The 20,946-nt window shown below is 54.6% G+C and overlaps 1 protein-coding gene across 3 annotated transcripts in view; it reads right to left on the bottom strand.

The window, feature by feature from the left end:
- Positions 1-20,946, bottom strand: part of IFFO2 (intermediate filament family orphan 2) — a 50,434-nt gene that overhangs the window by 17,167 nt on the left and 12,321 nt on the right. For all 3 annotated transcript variants that reach the window (XM_017505844.2, XM_017505854.2, XM_017505861.2), the window contains exon 2: positions 165-225. In XM_017505844.2, coding sequence (XP_017361333.1) covers positions 165-225 — 61 coding nt within the window. The remainder of the gene's footprint in view (positions 1-164; positions 226-20,946) is intronic.

Raw genomic sequence — 20,946 nt, forward strand, 5'->3', positions numbered from 1 at the left:
AAGAGATCTCTTGGCTCCATAGGGGAGAGACTGAGGCAGCAGGAGGTAACACAGAGTAGGGGCTGTGTGAAAATTTCCTGGCTTTGCCTCATGAAGACTGCACCCCTTGGCCACACGGCTGTCTGACGTACCCTCTCCTGGTCGGGATGCCCGAGGGCTCTTACCTCCTGCAGCGTTTCCACCATAGTCTGAAGGTTCATGCGCTTGGCGAGCTCCTCCTCCCATCTGTAAAAGCCAAGAGGAATAGGTGGTCAGAAGGTGAGCTCCAGAAGGCCAGTCTGGCCCTCAGATACAACCCAGCATCCACCAGGGCCTAGCTTGAGCTGGGTGAGGGAGGTGCATTGGGGCATCCTTCCCTGCCTGCCCTCTGGGAGCGCCCAGCCTAGGGGCGGTGCTGTGAGAGCACAGCCAAGCTGATACATAACCAGAGTACCAGGTGGTAGTGACAAGTGCCATGCTTAAAGTATGAGCCCAGCACCGTGGGAAGACAAAGGTGGGAGGGACCGCCACCCTGCCTGCATGCAAACTGTAAAGTGCGGTGCCAACACTGCTGCTCCTGCTTTTGCTGCAAGATGCAGTCACAAAGCTGGTCCTTAGGAGCCAGACTGCAGCCAGCTCCACTCTCGGGTTCTTCTTTGCACCCACAAGAAACAAACTTTTATTGTGCTCAGCATTGTGATGTCCTACAGCCTACCCCAAACCAACACAGAACTCTCCTATATAGGTGTTATCATCCCATTTTATAGATGTGGAAACTGAGGCTCAGAGAGGCTAAACATTTTCCCCAAAGACACACAGCAAGTCAGTGGGGCTGGAATTCAAACCCAGGCTTGTTTTATTACATTAAAACAAAACCCAGTAAATCCAGATGTAGCGTTTATGATGTGCCAGGCCCTGTTCCAAAGGCTTCCATACTACCCTTTCATGTGTGTACTGCTCCAAGCTGAACAGGAACGCAGGCAGGGGAGAAGGCACAGGATGCTTCAGTGGACCCCCAGCCTCAACTGCGGGAAGGGACAGGAGCAGTTCCCTGGGGTTGGATGATAATACCAATACCAGACCCACCTTCGCTGAGACTTACTTCACACCAGGCACTGTTCTACGTGAAGTTTATTCAATCTTCATAACAACCTATGCTGTAGGTACCGTCATTATCCCCAGGTGAAGAAAGCAAGGCCCAGAGGCACAAGCTGAGCCCAAGGCCAGGGTGAGATAGGGTCGAGCTAGGACTGAAGCCCAGGTGGGGAGGCCCCAGACCGGTTGCTCGGAATCCCCTCACGGCGCTCCTCATAGACCCAGGAACTGTCAAAGCCTAAAGGCCCTAACCCACCTCCTCCAACACAGTCTCTCCCTCCCTAGAGGAAGCTGGGGGCAGGTTCTTTCCCTCCCTCCATCCTGGGACAGACAGAGGAGCTTCTCTCCTTCTTCACCCCACTGCTACCCTCCCTACATGGCCTCGGAGCAGGGCAATCTGGAATCCTGTTAGGATGCTGTCGGGGCCAGCTAAAAATAGGCCAGAGGGGAGGGAGAGTTGGTTACGTCACCGGCTTTTGGAAACAAGAGAAAACAGATACTGTTTGCACACACAGAGGAAAATTCCTCCTCTCTCCCACATGAGACAGCCCCGGCCAGGGCTCCTGGAGGACACACACTCTCTTCCTCTCCCCATTTTCTCCGGCCTTTCCCAGCCCCAGCATTAGCTGCCAGGCTGAGATCTGTGTGGGCTCCAGGGTCCGGACCTGGAGGGCAAGGGGCTGGGATTCCTGCCAGGGCTGGAGGGCACAGAGGAAGCTAAGAGGGGGCAGGGAGGGAATCTAAGGGCCTAATCCAGCCAGGACCATCTCATTGTACAGATGGGGAAACTGAGGCCAAGTGGTCAAGCCATTTTCCCAGGTCACCTAGTATATCAGGGGCAAGGCTAAGAGTCCAGTCCCAGACCACCTCTCACTGAGAAGAACAGGCCCCATGTTGGGGAGAGGAATCTCAAGGTGGGGAAGTTCCCAGGTCACCGCAGCCCTGTCTGGCAGCACAGAGCACTTGGGGCTTCCCCAAGGGGTAAAGGCCAGAGCACAGGTCCTGAGCCGGATTGTCTCTCCTGGCCACACTGCTCAGAGCGGGGAAGGCGACTCAATTCCAAAGCCACTGAGAAGGGCAGGTGCAAGGGCAAGCCCCAGTATGGCTCTGGCTGCAGCCTGGCACCCAGGGCCAGCCCGCTACCACATCTAGCGGCAAGAGCAGTAGCAGCAAAGAAGGGGGCAAAATATAAAGAATGACATGGCTCCTCCCTTGGACGCAGGCTCGCAGGGACACCTCCCCGACATTCTCCATTCCCCGGAGGGCCCTTTGAGAATGAGGCACAGCACCCCTCACTTTTCCTTTGAGCAACCATCTCATGAGGAAGGCGAGGCAGGGGCCAACAGACCCCTTGTACAGATGGAGAAAACGAGGACCAGAGAGAGAAGGACACTTGCCCCAAATCCACCCAAGGTGAGAGCGCAAGCCCAGATCTGTGGCTCTCCAGACACAATAACAGCAACAGCAGCGGCAGCCACCATTCACTGCGGGGTACGGGCTGGGCCCCACACCGGCTCACTGCCTTGGACACACACATCACTGATTGAATGTGAATTATTAACCCTCTTGGGGAAAGAATTTCTATCCAAGCCCATTTTGCAGATGAGAGAGAGCTGAGGTTTGAAGAGGTAAAGTAACTTGTCTAAGGTCACACAGCTAGCAAGCAGGGAGCTGGGAGTCAAAGCTAGTCCACTCTCTAAAGCAGTGAGTCTCAACCTAGAATGTGCACACGAATCACCTGGACATCTTATTAACATGCAGTTCCTGGTTCAGCAGGCGAGGGCTGGGGCAGACAGCCCCCCAGGTATGCCAGGCTGCAGATGGTACTGAGTGCCCAGGCTCTGAAGACCACACAACCCAGCCCCTCCACCTCGCCTCTCCTCTCCCGCCCCAAGTTCTGCACGCGCCCCACGCCTCAGTCATGTTTCCTGAGCTGCACACACCGCACCCCCAGGATGAGCTTGCACCAGTGATTTAATGGGCTTTTTTATTTCCAAAGCCGGACTGGGTAGGCAGCCGGCTGGCCTGCTCCCAGAAGGTCGAAGACAGATCCTGCATGTGGACAGCAGCCGGCTTGACTGAAGAGCCTGTCACCCGCCCTGATGTCCCTCCTAGCGGCGGTGGAGAAAACCTGGCTCAGCTGGCTCCAGTGTTGACAGTGCAGAAAAGCTCTGTCCTTGTACCACTCTGAGGACTGGCATGAAGGCCAGGTGGGTGATGTGTTTCTTATGGCACTCCAGACACCCGCATTCACTGCCCGCCCACCCAGAGCCAGGGAGCACTCAGCTTCACTGAGAACTGGTCAACCAAGTTGCTGGCATGGAGATTTCAACACCTGCTTCCCAAACACAATCCTCCCTCTGCCCTGAGTCTGCCCACAAGAGTAAGGTTTCAGTGGGGAGGGTGTTTCAGGCAGAGGGACAAGCAGAAAGAGGGCAGCATGAAGGGACAGGCCAGGCGCTGTCTGCCACCAAGAATCAGATGCACCTACTTTGGGTCAGGGGTTTGCAGACATGGTTTCCTTTCAGCCTATGCCATCCCCGATCTCAGCCCCAGCCCACAGCTGAGCAAACGACCTGCCCAAAGACTGCCTAGGAAGTGGCAGCGTCTGGATTCAAACCCAAGTCTGGCAGAATCCTACACCTAGGCCTTTAAGGCTGAAAGGGGAAGGAAGGCTGGAGTGAACATAAAGAGATAATTTTGGGTGCACAAAGGTCAGTTTCCTTGAGTTTTCCTCAGCAACCCAGGAGCTGTTCTGTTGGCTGGGGAGGGGTCTTTTCTGGTCAGAAGACTCCAAGATATTGACAGGCCTGTCACTGGAAGAAAGTGAGGTGACAAACACATCCCAGTGCTCTCTGTGGGGCAGGGCCTTTCCATAGATCTGCTCCGTCGTACTGCGCATGCTCTGGGAAAGCTGCCCTGTCCCCACTTTACAGGTGGGAAAATGAAGACCCAAGGCCTACGGACAACTCCAGCCACAGCCAACATGGCTTGAATCACTGAGAGCCGCCCCTGCCCACCCTGACCCAACAGCTTATCAAATTTCCAGATCCTTCTCTCTTCAAGCACTGGATGAGAGAGGGCACATTTATTGATTACCTTCTCGGTGGTGTCCACCACGTTTGGCATTTATTCCTCCCTCTACAGAATCCTGCTGAGCCCTCCCCTGGGATCGTCCCCATGTTGCAGATGAGGCTCAGAGGTCAGGTAACTCATTTCCCCTCTTCCTCCCTCCTCCTCAGCCCTGAAGCCCTGGCCATCCCCCCAGACTTGTCTCAAATGTCATCTCTTCCCCAAGTCTCTCATCCACTTCCATTGTTTGCCCCACAGCTTGAGGCAGCAGAGGCCCCAGGATCTCCTCTTCCCCAGTGACATGGTCATGGGATCCCACGGCACTCAGCTGTCACCCAAAGGAGCCAGTTCCACGACACCAGGGCCAGTAATGGCTCCAGCAGGTGGTCACCGCCACCTCCACCTTCCCCACCACCACCAGGGGCTGGTACTCATCTCAGGAGTACCAGCACAGAGACGGGGCAAGGAGGAAGCAAGAGGCGAGGTCCTGGTCTCGGTGGGAAAACAGGCACAGGAGCTGGGTCTCAAGCGAGGGTCCAGCCCCTCTGCAGGCTCAGAGAGCTGGTTATGATGATCATTTCTGTGCTTGCTGCTGTATTCCTTGCGCCTAAAACTGGCTGAGCACTTGCTAAAGAGTAAGATATTTATCAAATGCATTTGTTGGATGGATGGATGGATGGATGGACAGATGGACGGACAGATGGATGATTGAATGAATCAAAGCTGCACTTACTCCTCAGTGCCCTGATGGCCCTCACCTCCAGCCAGAGCTCCCTTCCCCCTGGAGTATCCTTAGCCTGAACCATCCCAGCCGGGGGGCTTGCGGTAGGCAAATTCCCAGCACAGGCCCCCCACACTCAGCTTCATCCATTGGCTCCAGAGCCTCTCCCAGGAGGCCAGGCCAATGGGAGGGATGGCCGGAGCAGGAAGCAGGCAGGAGAAGGAGAAACCTTCCTTTTCCCACTTACCGCAGCCCTGGGCCAGGGAGGGGAGGCAGGGATGTCAGGAGAAAGAGTGTCGGGAGAGGAAATGACTCCACAAAAGCACAGGGCAGCTGAGATCGGGGCCTCGGCCACCATTTCAGCAGAACAAGAACTCTCTGAGGCTGGTGGCCAGGAGTGGGAGGTGGCAGCACCACCCCAACCAGATGTGGTCTCTCTGCATTCCTGAGGAGCCACCACAGGAACCACGTGAGGAACGAGAAGTCTCTGCTGGCCACTGGGGAAAGGGGGTGGGCAGATTCTATGCCAGTCCCCACCCCCACCCCACTCAGAGCCAGTGCCTCCCCCTCCCCCATCAGCTCAAGATGACACACAGACGCACAGGAAAGGGACAGATGAGCCTGCCCTACAGAGGGGCGGAAACCCAAGCTGAAGTCACTGGCAGAGGGGCTGACTCACAGATTTTTCACTTCCTGTGCAGTCAGAGAAAGAGGCTCAGGGCTCCCGCGGAAGGAAAGTGGGTACAGGCCCAGCAAAACAATGAAGGCTCCAGGGACGGCCCTGGGGCTCCTGGAGTGAGCATCCCAAGACTCCAGGGCAGCACAAGGTGGGTTCAAATCCTGCCCCACCTCTTCCCAGTTGTCTCAGTTCCCCTCTGGGCCTCAGTTGTCCCCTCTGTGAGTGGGGAAAGCCAGCCACCCCCTTTTGAAAGTGGCTGTGGGAACCACAGGAAAGGGACAGTGGGGGTGAAAGCACCCCTGGCACCCATCAGACCACGGGTACTCAGCAGCTCCATGTGAACTGCACGGCATGGCACGTGGCCACCTCCCACCTCCAGAGTTGGGAGGGAGGTGTGGAAACCACCCACACCTTTCGGGAAGGGGAGCAGCCGGCACACCTAGGTCGACTCAGTCAGGTGAGGGGAAATAAGCTCAGGTGAAGCTAGGCTGGAGCCCTCAGTGGAAGACTTCATTCTGGGCCAAGCGTGGGCCTGACCTCTGGCAGAGGGCAGGTGGGGGCAGAGAGCAGCTTCCTTCCCAGAGGGTGGAGGGTTGGCGCCCTCTCAGCTCCATCCTGGACACAGGAAGCCACCCCACTGCAGCAGGGCTGGGTGCAGGTGGCCAGGGACTTGCTGGAGCCCGGTGGCCCTGACCACAGGAGACTACGCCTGGCCAGTGCCCCCCAGCTCTGCGCTGCCTCAGCTCCTGTGTTTGCCCACTCGCAGATGCACAGAGGGGTCCCGGCATGGACGGTATCTTGCCTAGGCCTCATAGCAGAGCCAGGGCCAAGCCTGGGGGCCCCAACCGGCTGTTCTTCTCTAGAATAATATCTAAGCTAGAGGGAGAGGGTGCAGGCACAGAGGTAGGGCAGGGGAGCCCTCTCTTCAATGCAGTTTCACAGAAGCTGATGGGTTGTGCAGACCAGAGTGGGCTCGCCTGCGGGGACAGGGCTGTGCACCCCCAACAGCCCCCACTTGCTTCTGCTGAGCCCTTCTAGAGAACCTGAAAACCACGACTGAGTCAACTTCCTCCTTGCCCATCAGCCCCCTCGAATACCATATACAATTCATATTTAAGACAGAAAAAAAATACGATAAGGGAGTGGGAGCGGGGCAGGGCCAGGAACACAATGTGGAAACCCCACCGCCACTGCTAACACAGGGCTCACCTCCCGGCAGCTCAGCCTTGAGGCACGTGTAGACACTTTGCCTCCCCACTTCCTCTCCCACGTGGCGTGCTGCAAACATGTCTTCTCCCCCAAAAATGGACAGCCAATAAGCTCAAGCCCCTGCCCCTGGAAGAGGCCCCCTCCAGCCTGGCCCAAGCCCAGCCCCCAGGACGCCTGGCACCACCTCTTGTGGCCTCCTAGCTCCCATCTCCACGAAGCCCCTGATCCCCGGGAAGGGTTGCCTCGCAGACATGCCCATCAGAGCCCGGCTGCCCAGCTGTACTCCGCTGCTCTCGGAAGGAAACACAAATTAAATGCCAACTGATTGTCTCCAAGGAAGAGGTATTAATTTAATGTGAACACTTAACCAGGGCAGCCGATTCCATTACAGACTGGCGGTAATGGCCTGGGCAGGACGGATCACAGGCTGCACGCTGGGGATGGGGGCCAGGTTTGAGAAGCCACTACATCAAGTGTGCCCTAGCACACTGCCACCCACAGACACACAGAGCTGCTTTCAACCAGAAACAGTGGCCTCCTCCAGGGATGCCAGCAGGCCAGGTCTGTGCAAGGCTGCTCAGGGGAGAGGCAGAGGGGTCTGACATCCATAGGGAAGACCGGTGTGGAAGACAGGGTAGCAGGCTAGGAAGCAGGAGGTCCTGGTTCAAGTCCTAGCCATGTTGCTAATTTGCTGCATGACCCTGAGCAAGTCCCTCCTCTGCCCTGGGCCTCAGTTTCCCCATCTGTAAAAGGATCTCTCAAAATCCCTTTGGATATGATACTTGCAGTGCTATTTGCACACCCTGGATAGGGCCCTTCCTCGGAGTACAGAAGAGTGACAGCCTCTATCCAGAGTTATCCTGCGTCCCATCAGGGCTCTGACAGCCTGCACTCAACAGCAGACACCCTCTGGGTGCCCTCTCCCTGGTCAAAAAGCATGGTGTGGGAGCATGCATTTGTTCATTTGTTTGCCAATCATTCATTTATTCCATAAACAGTTCCTGAGGGCTTGCCATGAGTCCCACAGGCCTTAGAAAGTCAAAGGGTATAGGCATTTCTGCAGACCTCTCGAGGAAGGGCAGGAGAGCTGAGAAAGTCATCTGCCACTGTGTGATCCTCTGAGGGCCTGCCTACGTCAAGCTAGGAGCCTCAGTCTCCACCTCTGTAAAATGGGGATAGCAATCCCATCTTGGAGGGCTCAGGAGAGCAGGCTCAAGTGAGACACACAGGCGCCCTTGATGGATGATGCCCATGCTCTTCATTGGTGTCACCCTGGCTCTAACTGCCTGGGGGAGGGAGGGGCAAATGGGTGGGTCAAAGTCTGGACCCCCTAAGCAAGGACACTTCTCCATCCTGTCCTGGCCCTCTGGGGACCCAGGAGCAACTGAGAGAGGTGGTACTGAAATGGAGTTGCTAAGGAGTTTTCCCAGCAAGGAGGTGAAAGTGAGTCCCACTGCCAGGCAGTGGGGATGAGCTGCATGGGGTCATCGCATTCCCCCCACCTGTTTCCTGGTGACCAAGGGGGCCCTTTGCAGGGAAGCTAGCTGGTCTCTGGGCTCTCTGTGGTGAGCCACCAGGACTTGAGAGAGGTGAGTGGGAGAGAACAGCCAGCCCCTAACTGGGGCCCGGCCCCCACCCCAGCCACATGCCCCTTCAGGCATCGAGGCAGCCAGCCCTGTGCAGGAAGTCCTGGAGCTGGTCCTGCCTCCACCCCAGCTGGCTCTATGACCTGGGCCAGTCCCTTCCCCTCCTCTGGCACCACTTTCCCATCAGTAATGTAATGATGTCAAACTGGATGGATTCCTAGGGCCCACCCAGCCAAGCTTGATCAGAAAACAAGTTCCCTGATCCCTGGACAACCACCCCACACTGTCCATAAAGCCACCTGACAAACCACAAATGCTCAAAAGCCAGCTGGGACGTCAGTCCTTGTGTTCCAATCAGTGTGTATAGTGGAGATAGGAGCGCGGGCTCTGGAGTCAGAGGGTCCTAGGATCAAATCCCAGCTCTCCATCTTGCAGTTCTGAGACCTTGAGAAAACGAGGACCCTTTCTGGACCTTGGTAATACCTCCCAGCTCTGAGGGATTTTTGTCCACATCCCATGGAATAGCGTGTGAAAAGTGCCCAGAACAGTGCCTGGCCTACCATGAGCATGCTGTTGGCGTCATCATCCTCAACCTCGAGACCACCCAATGGCAGCCACTCAGAGAGGTGGGGAGAGGCTGGGAGAACACTCTAGGATCACACTGGAAGTGAGGAGGTCAGACTTGCGCCCAGGGCCCTCAGATGACACAACCACTATGCTGCATAACAGCCATGTTGTTGATGGCCATGATAATGAGCTAGATGCCACCTTCACCTGGCTGGGTGGCTGGCAGTACATGGGGCGGGATGGCAGAAGGAAAGAAGCCAGATGCTAATGCCACAGAATCCCATCACTGAAAACCCTGCTTTCGCCCTCCACACCCCAGAGACGCACCCCAGGAACTAATGGCCACGCTCAGCCTTTCAGGTCTGTCCTAACAAGGCCACTGCGGCAGCAGGTAGGTCCAGCGCGGGAGAGCCCAGCTGGTCTCATGGTACCTTCCAACACACACAAGGCATTTCAGGGTGTTCACCCAGGCCAACTTCTGGCTTCTGTGGGCAACGTGGGGCCTAGGGAACCCCTGGGTCACCTGTCCCGTTGCCAATCTCAGGTTCCCATGGTTTTCTGAGCCACCTGTCCAATTCCACTGTGTCTGTATTTGCCCAAGTTCCCAGCATCGCTCCCACTTGGTGTCACTTATTGAAAACAACTTTGAAGAGGCTGAACGTGGCGGCTCATCCCTGTAATCCCAACACTTTGGGAGGCTGAGGCAGGAGGAACATTCAAGGCCAGGAGTTCGACACCAGCCTGGACAACATAGTGAGATCCCATCCCTACAAAAAATTTTTAACATTAGCCAGGCATGGTGGCACACACCTGTAGTCCTAGCTGCTTGGGAGGCTGCGGTTGGAGGATCCCTCGAGCCCAGTAGTTTGAGGTTGCAGTGAGCTAGGATCAGGCCACTGCACTCCATCCTGGGTAACAGAGTGAGATCCTGTCTCAAAAACAAACAAAAAACACCTTTGGAGAAACAGCAGCTCTGTGGACACTCGTAATCCCAGGCAGCATGCTGGGCAGTGCCCTCCCTCCACTGCTTCTGTCTGGAAACTAGACCCAGTGGGCACTCACCCCACCCCCCGAAACACCAGGCCACTCCGAGGAGAAAATTGTCTCAACTATCTTCTTACAGTGAGGAAAAATCTGCATCACAAATTGCAAGCCACCATGAAGTTTCTTCCTGGAGCACCACTTCCAACCTCTTCCAGGCTTGAGTACACCTTCATCACCTCCTCCAGGGAGCCCTTCATGACTTCCCCAGAATAAGTCACTATGCCCATTCTGATGTTTCTAGTCCTGAGCCCATGCCTTCATCACTGGCATCCAGGAGCTATAAATTTTCAGTTTCCTGTCTCTCTCATCAGACTCCACTCCTCTATGAGAAGGGAAGAATTTGCATTTATTGTAAAATGCTGATTAGGTGCTAATCATTCTACTCCCACCATGTCTAATTCTGTGAGACAAATGTTATCATTCCCGCTGTACACACTCAGGTAAAATGACTTGTTCAAGGTCAAATCCAGGTGCATGTGGCTTCCAAGCCTGGGCAGCCTCTCAATGGTTAGATAGTGTCTCTTCAGCTCCATAAACCCTACTCCCTGCCCGCAACTCCAGCACATCACTTAGAAAATGTCCCCAGATTCCAATGCCAGGGTCAGATACACAGATGGGTACACATGGAGTCACAGTCACTGACCCGGAAAAAAGCCTCTTTGCCCATGCACTTATTCTCAGCGCCAGAGAACTCAGGTGCAGGAAGGCCTCGGTACACCACCACCTCCACTGCCAAGGCAACGAGCTGGGGCCAGCATGTGGTGAGCAAGAAAGGCACCAAGCTCTGAAGCTGGATGGAACAAGGCTCAAATCCCAAAAGTATCAGCCATTGGAAATGGTCAAGTGATTTCCAATCCCCAAGCCTCCCCATTGGGTCATCATAAAGATCCCCATGCCTCTGGAGGCTGCTACAGTTTGTGAAAGGAGGGTATACACAGGCTCAAAATAAACGGAGGCTCTCGTCCCTTCTCTGCCTTCCCTGTCACTGGCTCCAGGGTCTTAGAGAGCAGTACCCTTGTTGCTCTGGTCTGTAAAATGGTCTGTTTCTTTCTGGCTGGACTGCATTATGGAGGTCACGGGGTTGCGGGAAGGCTGCAGCTTGTCATCCGGCCCCCAGGAACTGCAGAGGTCCCACCGCTGGCCCCACCAGACAGGGATGCCAGGTGGGGCAGAGGGTCTGCCACTTCTGAGCTGTGTGCCTTTGGCCCAAGCACTTAGCCGCCTGTGCTCCAGGTCCCCTAGCTTTGAGTAGGAGCTAACGGAAGCACCTGCCTTGCCAGGCTGTTGTAGTAGATGAGTCAACACACGTTTCACAGTTAGCACAGAGCCCAGCTCCCAACAAATGCTCAATAGATGGAAGCTATGATTCGTCACAGAACACGGCCTTTCTGATGTCCTCCCTGCCGTGGAAAATGGGCAACTCAGTTGGGGGCAGTTCCTCTGAGTACACTGGTCAGGGCCCCGGGCATGAGGCAGGGTACCTGGATGCCAAACCAGCCCCCTCTGCTACCAATGCCTGGCAACACATGAGCTGCCAAGACACACAGGAGGACGTCTCATCTCCCTCGTGTCCAATTCGGCACCACATCCCAGTGCCTGGCACAAGACCTGCCACCAAAGGAGCCTTGGTGAGTAAGCATTGTGTGTTTCTAGAGACACCCAGGCCCGGCAGCCCAGAAGATCTCCCACAGCCCAACTCAGGCCGGCTGCTGGCTTCCACTTCATCTTCTTCCCCCAGGACAGATTCAACAAACATTTCCCAAGTGCTCACACAGGAGCCAAGTGCTGGGGACACAGAAGTGGATTCAGGGTATTATCTTCCCGCCAAGAGAGGGGAGGCAAGTTCCGGAGCTCTCACGGGGCAGCACCTCCGGCTCCTCCAGCCTCAGATCCTCAATCCCTTCAACCCAAGAAGCTTGGAAGATCTGGGCACTCACTGCCTTGTGCCAGGCAAGCAGGGATGGAAGGGGTGCTCACCCTGGGCCAGGAGGCATCTTCCTCTGTCCATGAGTGAAGGGGCCCCATCCAACTTGCCACTGCCCACTTGTGCCCAAGGGCAGGTGGGAGGAAACCAAGCATCAACCATCATACTGAAAATGCTAGTTCCCTCCAGGGTAGAAGTGGGTGGCTGGGGATTGAGGGGTAGAACTGTTACTCTGATCCCTCTGTATCTTTTCTTAATACACGTAACAGGCCAGGCAAGGTGGTTCACGCCTATAATCCTAGCACTTTGGGTGGCCGAGGCGGGCAGATCACTTGAGCCCAGGAGTTTGAGACCAGCCTGGGCAACATGGCGAAACCTCATCTCTACAAAAAATACAAAAAAAAAAAAAATAGCTAGGTGTGGTGGCACCATCTGTAGCCCCAGATACTCGGGAGGCTGAGGTGGGAGGACTGCTTGACCCCAGGAGCTCAAGGCCGCAGTAAGCCAAGATGGCACCACTGCACTCCAGCCTGGGTGACAGAGCAAGACCCTGTCTCTAAATAAATAAATAACAATATAACTTATAATTTACCACCTTAACCATTTTTCACGTGGCATTAAGTGCATTCACATTCCTGTGCAACCATCACCTCCACCATCTCCAGCACACTCTCCATCTTGCAAAACTGAAACTATACCTGTTAAGCAGTAATGCCCCGTACCCCTCTCCCTGCAGCCCCTGGCAACCACCACTTTACTTTCTGTCTCGACTTCTGGGTACTTCAGATAGTATTTGTCCTTCTGTGAATGGCTTCTTTTTTTTTTTTTGAGACAGGGTCTCACTCTGTTGCCCAAAAGGTCTCACCTGGTGGGTGGTAAGACCTGGAGAACAAGGCCATGTGCTAGGGTAGTGTAAGTCTGAGCAGCATCCCCCCCACACCTCCAGCCCCCATCCTGTGCCAAAAACTACATCAAACCTCTAAGGCATGTACTGCGTTCTCTGCCCAACACGTTCTACACCCGCTCCCCTTTGTCATTTTCCTCTCTCACTCTCTTACCTAATATGACTTCAGGACCCAGCTTCTAACCCCCTCCTGAAGGCCGCTGCTGGCTCCTTGGCCAGGGTCAAGTGCCATTCTTCTGTGCTGCAAAGGCACCGGGCCACTTGCTACTGAGGTTACTTGCTCCCCTGCTGGTCTCCTCTACTTCACTCATCTTTCTTTTCTCTCTTTCTCTCTCTCTCTTTTTTCTTTTTTTTTTTTTTTTTTTTTTTTGTAGAGACGGGGTCTCACTATGCAGCCCAGTTGGTCTCAAATTCCTAGGCTGAAGCGATCCTCTCGCCTCAGACTCCCAATGTGCTGGCTTTACAGATGTGAGCCGCTGTGCCCGGCCCTCATCTCTTTCAAGAGCAGGCCCATCTCTGGGTCACAACTGCAATTCCAGCGCCCAGCAGAGCCTGACACACAAGAGGCCCCAAAAATATTCACTGGATTAAAAAGGCCCAGTAAGTGTCATCTCCAGGACCTTCTCTAGGAGATTCAATCTAGGCCAATGCAGCCCTGACTCACTGTCACCTTAGACATGGCCTACCTGCCAGCCCCTCCCTGACAACCTCAGTTTCCCCAGACAATCCCCATAGTCCAACTTTCTTCTCTGCACCTTGAAGCGTGGGCCTATCTTGCCTGGGGCAGATGATGGGAAAGCTGGCATCCATGGCTCTCCATCCCCAGGACATCATCTTTCTGCCTAGGCCTGGCCAAGCCCCCACGGACCCTCTGCCCCATTCCCATCCCCATCCACAGCGGCTCCAGCTCTCAGCCTCCAGAGCTCCAGCCCTTGCTTAAATGGAAGCCAGCAGGGGGTCTGGGCAGCAGGTCTCTGGGCACTCAGATCAAGAGGCAGGAGGCGCAGGGGCTCTGTGCCCAGGAGAGTGTGGGGGGCCCCACCCAGGGATATGTTTACAGCTTTGAGAAAAACAGCAACTCCCAAGGCTATTTTGGATATCTAATATGTACTTTGGTTCTCTCCATTGTTTATTCCAAGCGACTGTGCTGCCCTGAAGGTAAATGTAGGGCACCTCAGGGTAATCTCCCGCACACTTACTCACCCGCAGTGCCCTGGAGCCAGCTACCTTGGAGTCCAGGCTTCCCTCATCATCTGCAGCCTGAACACATGAGGAGCTGGCGGCCAGGCAGAGCCCACCAGGGAGAGTTAGCACACCTGGCTTGAAAGCAAGGCTCTGTAGCCTTAAGCCAAGTCACTTCCCTAGGACTTAGTGTCCTCACCTGTAAAATGGGTGAGTATGACCCCACCTGGATTAAATGAGGATGGGCAAACACAAACTGGCTCCAGGTGGGGCAAAAAAACAAAGCACAGAACACAGGATCCTAGGACATCAGACGGGACATCCAGGTCATTCATAAATGAGAAGCCTGAAGCTCAGAGGTGGGAGGTGATGTATCCAAGGTCCCACACAGGCAGGCTGGCTCAGTGCAACTCCAGAGACTATGAGCTGCCTGCCATGTCGCTGGTAAGGGGAGGAGAACATTCCGGAGCAATCTCTAGGAGGGAGGAGGGAAGAGTGACAAGGACCCAGCCAACCAATAACACATGGGGCTTGTGCCACCGAGAATGGGTGACAGCCACGGCCACCTGTCTGTGCAGTGCCGTCCTTGTCCTCACTGGCGGGAAGGGGCAGGTTCCAGTACAGCTGAGACAGGTAATTAGACCGCAAGCATGTGCACCAAAAGAATTAGTGACTAAATACAGCTCAAGGGGATGGACTCATTACTTAATCCCCACCTCCTGTCATCATGGCAGGCTCTGGCATCCAACCTGATGTGAACCAGTGGAGAGGGCAGAGGCAGGGCACCAGGCAACCCCACAACACACACACGACAGTGTTCCTCCCACCTACTCATGGGGCGGGAGAGAGAAGTCAGTCCCCTAAAGATGGCGGAGGGGGGAGGCCAGGCGCAGTGGCTCACGTCTGTAATCCCAGGACTTTGGGAGGCTGACATGGGCAGATCACAAGGTCAGGAGTTTGAGACCAGACTATTCAACATGGTGAAACCCCGTCTCTACTAAAGATACAAAAAATTTAGCTGGGAGTGGTGGGGCATGGTGGCACACGCCTATAATCCCAGCTACTCGGGAGGCTGAGGCAGGAGAACTGCCTGAACCCAGGAGGCAGAGGTTGCAGTGAGCCGAGATTGTTCCACTGCCCCTTATCCCGAAACACTTTGACATCAGGCAGGGCTGGGATGGGTGTCCAACTCAGCCGCTCCCCAGCTGGTGATCTGGTAAAAGTGACTTTACCTCTCTGAGTCTCAATTTCCTCAACTGTAAAATGGGAATAACAACAGTACCTACACATCCCTGGGTGGTGAAGACCCCACAAGATCATAAACACCAAGTGCCTAACATTATTTTGCTCCTCTTAGCGCGTAGGCACCACCTCCAGCTGCTGGGAAGGCTAAGAGGGAGGCTGCTGGGAGGGCTGCAACAGTGTCCAGGGTCCCGGGCTTGGCTAAGCTGCGCCATGCTTCCCCTTAGAGGCTTTGTCTCTGGGTTCCCTCTCCCATGCTGGGACTGGGGAACTGTCTGGTGTCCAGAGTGACCAAGTGCCCAGCACATAGTAGGCCCTCAATCAGGCCAAGAGGCCACCAACCATCTAAGTGCCCAGAACATAGTAGGCCCTCAACTGGTACTGACTGAATGAATGAGCTTGTGAGCTGGAGCCACAGGGCATAGCCACCAGCAGGGTGTTCAGGGCAGCCCAGCTCTGCCCGTGCTGACTTACTGTGTGGCCTTGAGCCCATCCCTGCGCCTCTCTAGACCTTCTGCACAAGGAAGCTGGGACCACATCTGGGACTCAGACTCCCCCACTTCACACTCAGGGAGTCCCTGCAGGGAGGACAGCCTGCCCAGTGGGGAGCCCTTTCCCAACTGGACTGACCCCCGCCCAGTGACAGACGGCAGGGGCCACGCCCACCCCTGCAGGCCCTCAAAGGCAGCAGACAGTCTCCTCCTGGTGACTTTGCCTCAGGACAGATGGGACACAGTGTGGTATCTGTCAGGCCAGATGGCCTGGCTGGACCCAGGGGCCGGGACACCAGCTGGGAGCCCAGCCCTGGCAGGCAACACTGCTTAACCCCTTCTTGCCCCAAGCCAGTGTCCCCTGGCAACGTAATCATTGATGTACACTCAGGCCTCCTGTCCTCTCCCCTTGGAGGTGAGGGGCCTCCCTGGTGCCTCAAGGGCCAAAAGGGAGTCTGGGAGGCTGTGGGATGAGGGGAAGACACAGGATGAGTGGGAGCGGAGGAGGTGCCACTGCTCGGCCCTAAGGGCAACCCAGGACTGCCAGGAATCTGCCAACCCAGGGAACCAGCAGGCAGAAGCACTGATTCCAGGCCAGGGAGCCCTTTGCAGCCACATGAGGATGGCTACTCTGCTTCCAGGACATCTGTCCGGGGCAGGGACCACCAGGCCAAGAGGCCACCAGCCACCTTTATCAAGCCCCCTGCCCAAACCACAGAAGCAGCTTTGCCCCATGAAGAAGGACATCCAACTCTGACAGGCTGCCTGAATGGCTGTGGATGTGTTGCTCAACCTCTCTGGGCCTCAGTTTCCCCATCGGGAAAGATGGGACCAGAGTGATCCCTGGGATCCAGGCCACTTCTGGAAAAGGAATGTGCCTCCTTCCCAGAAACTTGTGGGATACTACAGGGACCAGCCAGATCTTTTCTGCATAAAGATTGTGCCTCAACTTGTATCTGTGTCAAGGCACAGTCTCTAAGGAAGTGGAAAAAGGAGAGATTGTAGGTGGGAAGAGGGTACACAGCAAGGTAATGGTGCTGCCTTGAGAACTACCAGGCAACTGATGTCCAACCATTTTCCTACTCTGTGGAAGGATAAACAAAGGGGACATGCAACAATAGGGATTACGGCTAGACACCAGGAAGCACTTCCCAACGGAAAAGCCCACAAGGACACTGGACAGCCTGTCTCAGAAAGGACTCTGGAATGGGTTTCCTAGGCAATAAGATGTTCAGGTAGGATTTGCAATGGTCCTAGCCCCAAGATGAGGAAGGAACAGATGACCTCTGGATACCCCCAGAGGAAAAGATGCCATTGTCCAGTAAGGTAAAGTAAACAGGGCCTTGGAGTCTCTCCCCTCAGGGGCTCAGCCAACCCGCTGTTCCAGACGCAGAAGAGTGTCATCTCAGGGCAGAGCATGGCCAAGCTTGGCTCTAATCTGGGGCCTGCATGCTGGTTCAGGAGGCACCTCTGGAAGTCTCTCAGAACAGAGGCTGCCAACAACTCCCGAAAAGCCAAGAACACATCAAAACAGCAGAGGAGGGAAGAGCTTGGTAAGGGTGCTGCCAGCCAGGAATGAGAGCTGTTTGTTAACACAGCAGAGAAATAGAAACATGGGGCAAGAACCTACGGACTAACTTTGAGCCCCAGCTCCACCACTAACTTGCCATGCAACTTTGGGCAAGTCACTGCCCCTCTCTGACAAAAAGGAGAGAAAAGTCTAACCAATCTCTATGGACTCTTCCAGCCCTGATTTAACTGTCACTTGGCAAGCTCCCCAGAATCCGCAAGCTCCCAGTTCATGTAGCATCATCCCCAAATCCCAAGCACAGGGCTTGAGCACAGCAGCCCAGAAAAAGATGGATGGATGGACGGACTGTTGGATAAACAGATGGATGGATGGATGGATGGATGGATGGATGGATGGATGGATGGACTGATGGAGTAATGGATGGATGGATGGATGGATGGATGGATGGAGTAATGGATGGATGGGCAGACAGACGAACAAACAGATGGAAGTATGAATGATCAAGTACGGTAATCCTGGCAAAGAAGACCTGAAGTTCCTAGGTATGCCCTGGGATGACTCCTTACACCTGCCCACAAGACCTCCCTGGAATCAGCTGCCAGTGATACAGACCCTCCAGTATCCAATGCCCTTCTTTAACTTGTACATACATGTGCACATACCTACACATGCAGATATGAATACACAACACATGCTCAAAGCAGTGACCCAACTCTAAATCCTGACAAGAGAAAGTTCCAGGTCTCCCCTAAAGCCATGAGGTTTGTTTATCTGCTCCAGTCTGATCCTAGGGTGTCCTGGCTTTTAGAATTCCCCTTCCAAACCTGGGTGCAACACGAGACTCAACAGTGATGGAACTAGGCCAGAGAGACCTGAGGTCACATGCCACTTTCTAGCTTTGACAAGAAACAAGTTATTTTACCTGCCAAGACTCAGTTTTCTCATCTGTACAATGGACATACCCACAGCCACCCTGCTGGAGTGGTGTGATGTTCCAGAGAACACGTGTGTGAAGCTTCAAACGCTGCAGTGGCCGTACAGGGTGCTCTTGGGAAGTGAGCAAGATGGCTATGAAATTATGAGGTCTTGGCTCCCTTCATGGAGGGGCTGAGCACAAGCCAAGCCTCACAGGGCTTCTCTGTTTGGGCCCTGCAATCCCTTTCACCTCGTTTCCCACCTTGAGGGGTGATGTGCCCGGATTTAAACTGGGCAGAAGCTACAAAGCAGCCTTTGTCTCACAGATGAAACCCTAAACCAGCTGCCCTGACGTCAACCCTGAAAAAACAATGCCAAGCCAGCCTTCGACGTCACTCCTCTGCCAAGGTCTGGGAGTGGGCCCTTTATCCACAAGGCCTCATAAGGCAGTCTATGAAAACACAGAAACCATCTACCCATTGCCTACAGACACCCAGAAGGAGGAACAGCCGCCCTGCTCACAGGACAGGGCTTGAACTCCTGTATCTCAGCCTGCCAGAATGAGCTGGCAAGTGTGGCAGAGATTACTTTGGGTAACAATCTGCAAGAGTAAGGTTCAAATCCCGGTCCTGGCCCTTCCTCATAGTAAGCCCTCAGACCAGTGACGTGACCCCCTGAGGCTGCTTCCAAATCCACACAACAGGGTGGCTGAGACAGTCCATGATCCCCAGGGAAGCAGGGACAGGGAAAGACTCCCCCATTCATGTCCACATTCCATCAGGCCCTCCTAGGAGCCAGAGGCTCCAGGCGACACCCTGCACTGCACACAGCCTTAAATGCCAGGTCTTGCCTTCCCAGTCACCCTGCGCTAACAGTCTGCTAGAGAAGAGAGGGGACATGACCCCCTCCTCTCTGCCCAGGCCGCTCTACTGGAGAGAGGAAGTGCTTGGAACACAAAAGGCCAGTCTTCAAAGCAGGAGGGAGCAGGCAGTTCTCACTGGGCCTCGTTTTCCTTTTGTAGGAGATGGAATGGGATGATGAGACCCACAGGGTGTTGGTGAGCCTGGCCCAGGAAAGGCTGCCCTCTCTCCTTATCTCTGGAGTAAGCCCTGGAGCTGGCAGGCTTGAGAACTTTGCCTAGAATGTTGGTTTTGGGTGAACTATAGAGGCTGATTCTTCATTCCCCCCAAAGACTATGTTTCCAGAGCCCCTTGTCTGGGACACGGCCCGACAAATGACACTTTCAGATTTGTACACATTTTTACAAACTAGAGCCTGGGGGCTGGTGGGAGCCAGGTCAGGGCAGGAGGAAGGGAGCGGTAACCGCTGAGGGGCCAGCGCCACACTTAGCACTCCACAGGCACCATCCCGCTGAATCCCTACAATCTCATCAGCTAAGACTGTCATCCCCATTTTACAGATGAGAGAACTGAGGCTCAGAGCAGTAACACAACTCCAGGCAGTCTCGCCCCAGAGCCAGAATTCCCACCCAAGAGAAGGCCCGAATCACCGGCCAACAGGAAACATGAGGCAAGAGCAAATGAAGCAATTCTCTTTTAATTCCCCACAACCGAATGATGCCTTAGGGCTCAGAAAAGGAGTAACCTACAAGTTGGAAGTCCCTAAACTTAGCATCAGGTTAATTCTGCCTCTGCCAACAGTGGCCTGCTGAGCTCAGGGGTTCAGTTTCCAAGTCAGATAAGTCCTGATGTTTTATTTTATTTTTTTACTTTTTTTTGAGACAGAGTCTCATTCTGTTGCCCAGGCTGGAGTGTAGTGGCACGATCTTGGCTGACTGCAACCTCTGCTTCCCGGGTTCAAGCCATTCTCCTGCCTCTGCCTCCCAAGTAGCTAGGATTACAGGCACGTGCCATCACGCCCAGCAAATTTAATTCCTGATGTTTTAAATGCTAGTATTTTCTTTAAAGGCAAGTGTGAAACCAACTGCAATGTAATATTGAGACTCAGCCAGGCATAGTGGCTCGCATCTGTAATGACAGCACTTTGGGAGGCCAAGGCAGGAGGATCACTTGAAGCCCACAGTTCAGACCAGCCCTGGCAACATAGCGAGACCCTTGTCTCAACAAAAATTAATTTTAAAAAAAGTAGGGTGTAGTGGTGTGTGCCTGTAGTCTTAGCTACTTGGGAGGCCCAGGCAGGAGGATTGCTTGTGCCCAAGGAGTTCAAGGATGCAGCAAGCTGTGACTGCACTCCAGTCAGGGCAACAGAGCAAGACCCTGTGTTCAAAAAAAAAGTCTTTCCATATAAAAACATACAAATCCCAAAGTACCATCTGTCAGGCCTCATCCCCAGACAAGGGGCTCTGGAAACAGTCTTTGTGGGGAATGATGGATCAGCCTCCATGGTTCACCCAGCACCAACATTCTAGGCAAAGTTCTCAAGCCTTCCAGCTCCAGGGCTTTCCCCAGAGATAAAGAGACAGGGCAGCCTTTCCCGGGCCAGGCTCACCAACACCCTGTGGGTCTCATTATCCCATCCCATCTCATACAAAAGGAAAACTAGGCCCAGATAAATGAGGCAGCCAAGCACAGGGCTGGCAGACCCAGAAGGCAGGTCAGTGTCAGCATCTCAAGGCCTCAAAGCCGGGCCAGGGGCTGGAGAAGTGCCTTTTGTAACAGGGAGACAAACCACATGGGCAACCTCAGATGTCTCTTTTGTAGGCTGAGGGAGCTTCACCCACAGCGCCAGGGACCCAGATGTCTGGTGGAGGAGCAGGGCCCAGTCTCTGTGGACCCCACTCTACAGGCTCCAAGTCATGCCTCTGGCAGTGGCTTCTCCACTCCA

Source organism: Cebus imitator, unplaced genomic scaffold, assembly GCF_001604975.1.
Source record: "Cebus imitator isolate Cc_AM_T3 unplaced genomic scaffold, Cebus_imitator-1.0 Scaffold15, whole genome shotgun sequence".
Lineage (NCBI taxonomy): Eukaryota > Metazoa > Chordata > Mammalia > Primates > Cebidae > Cebus > Cebus imitator.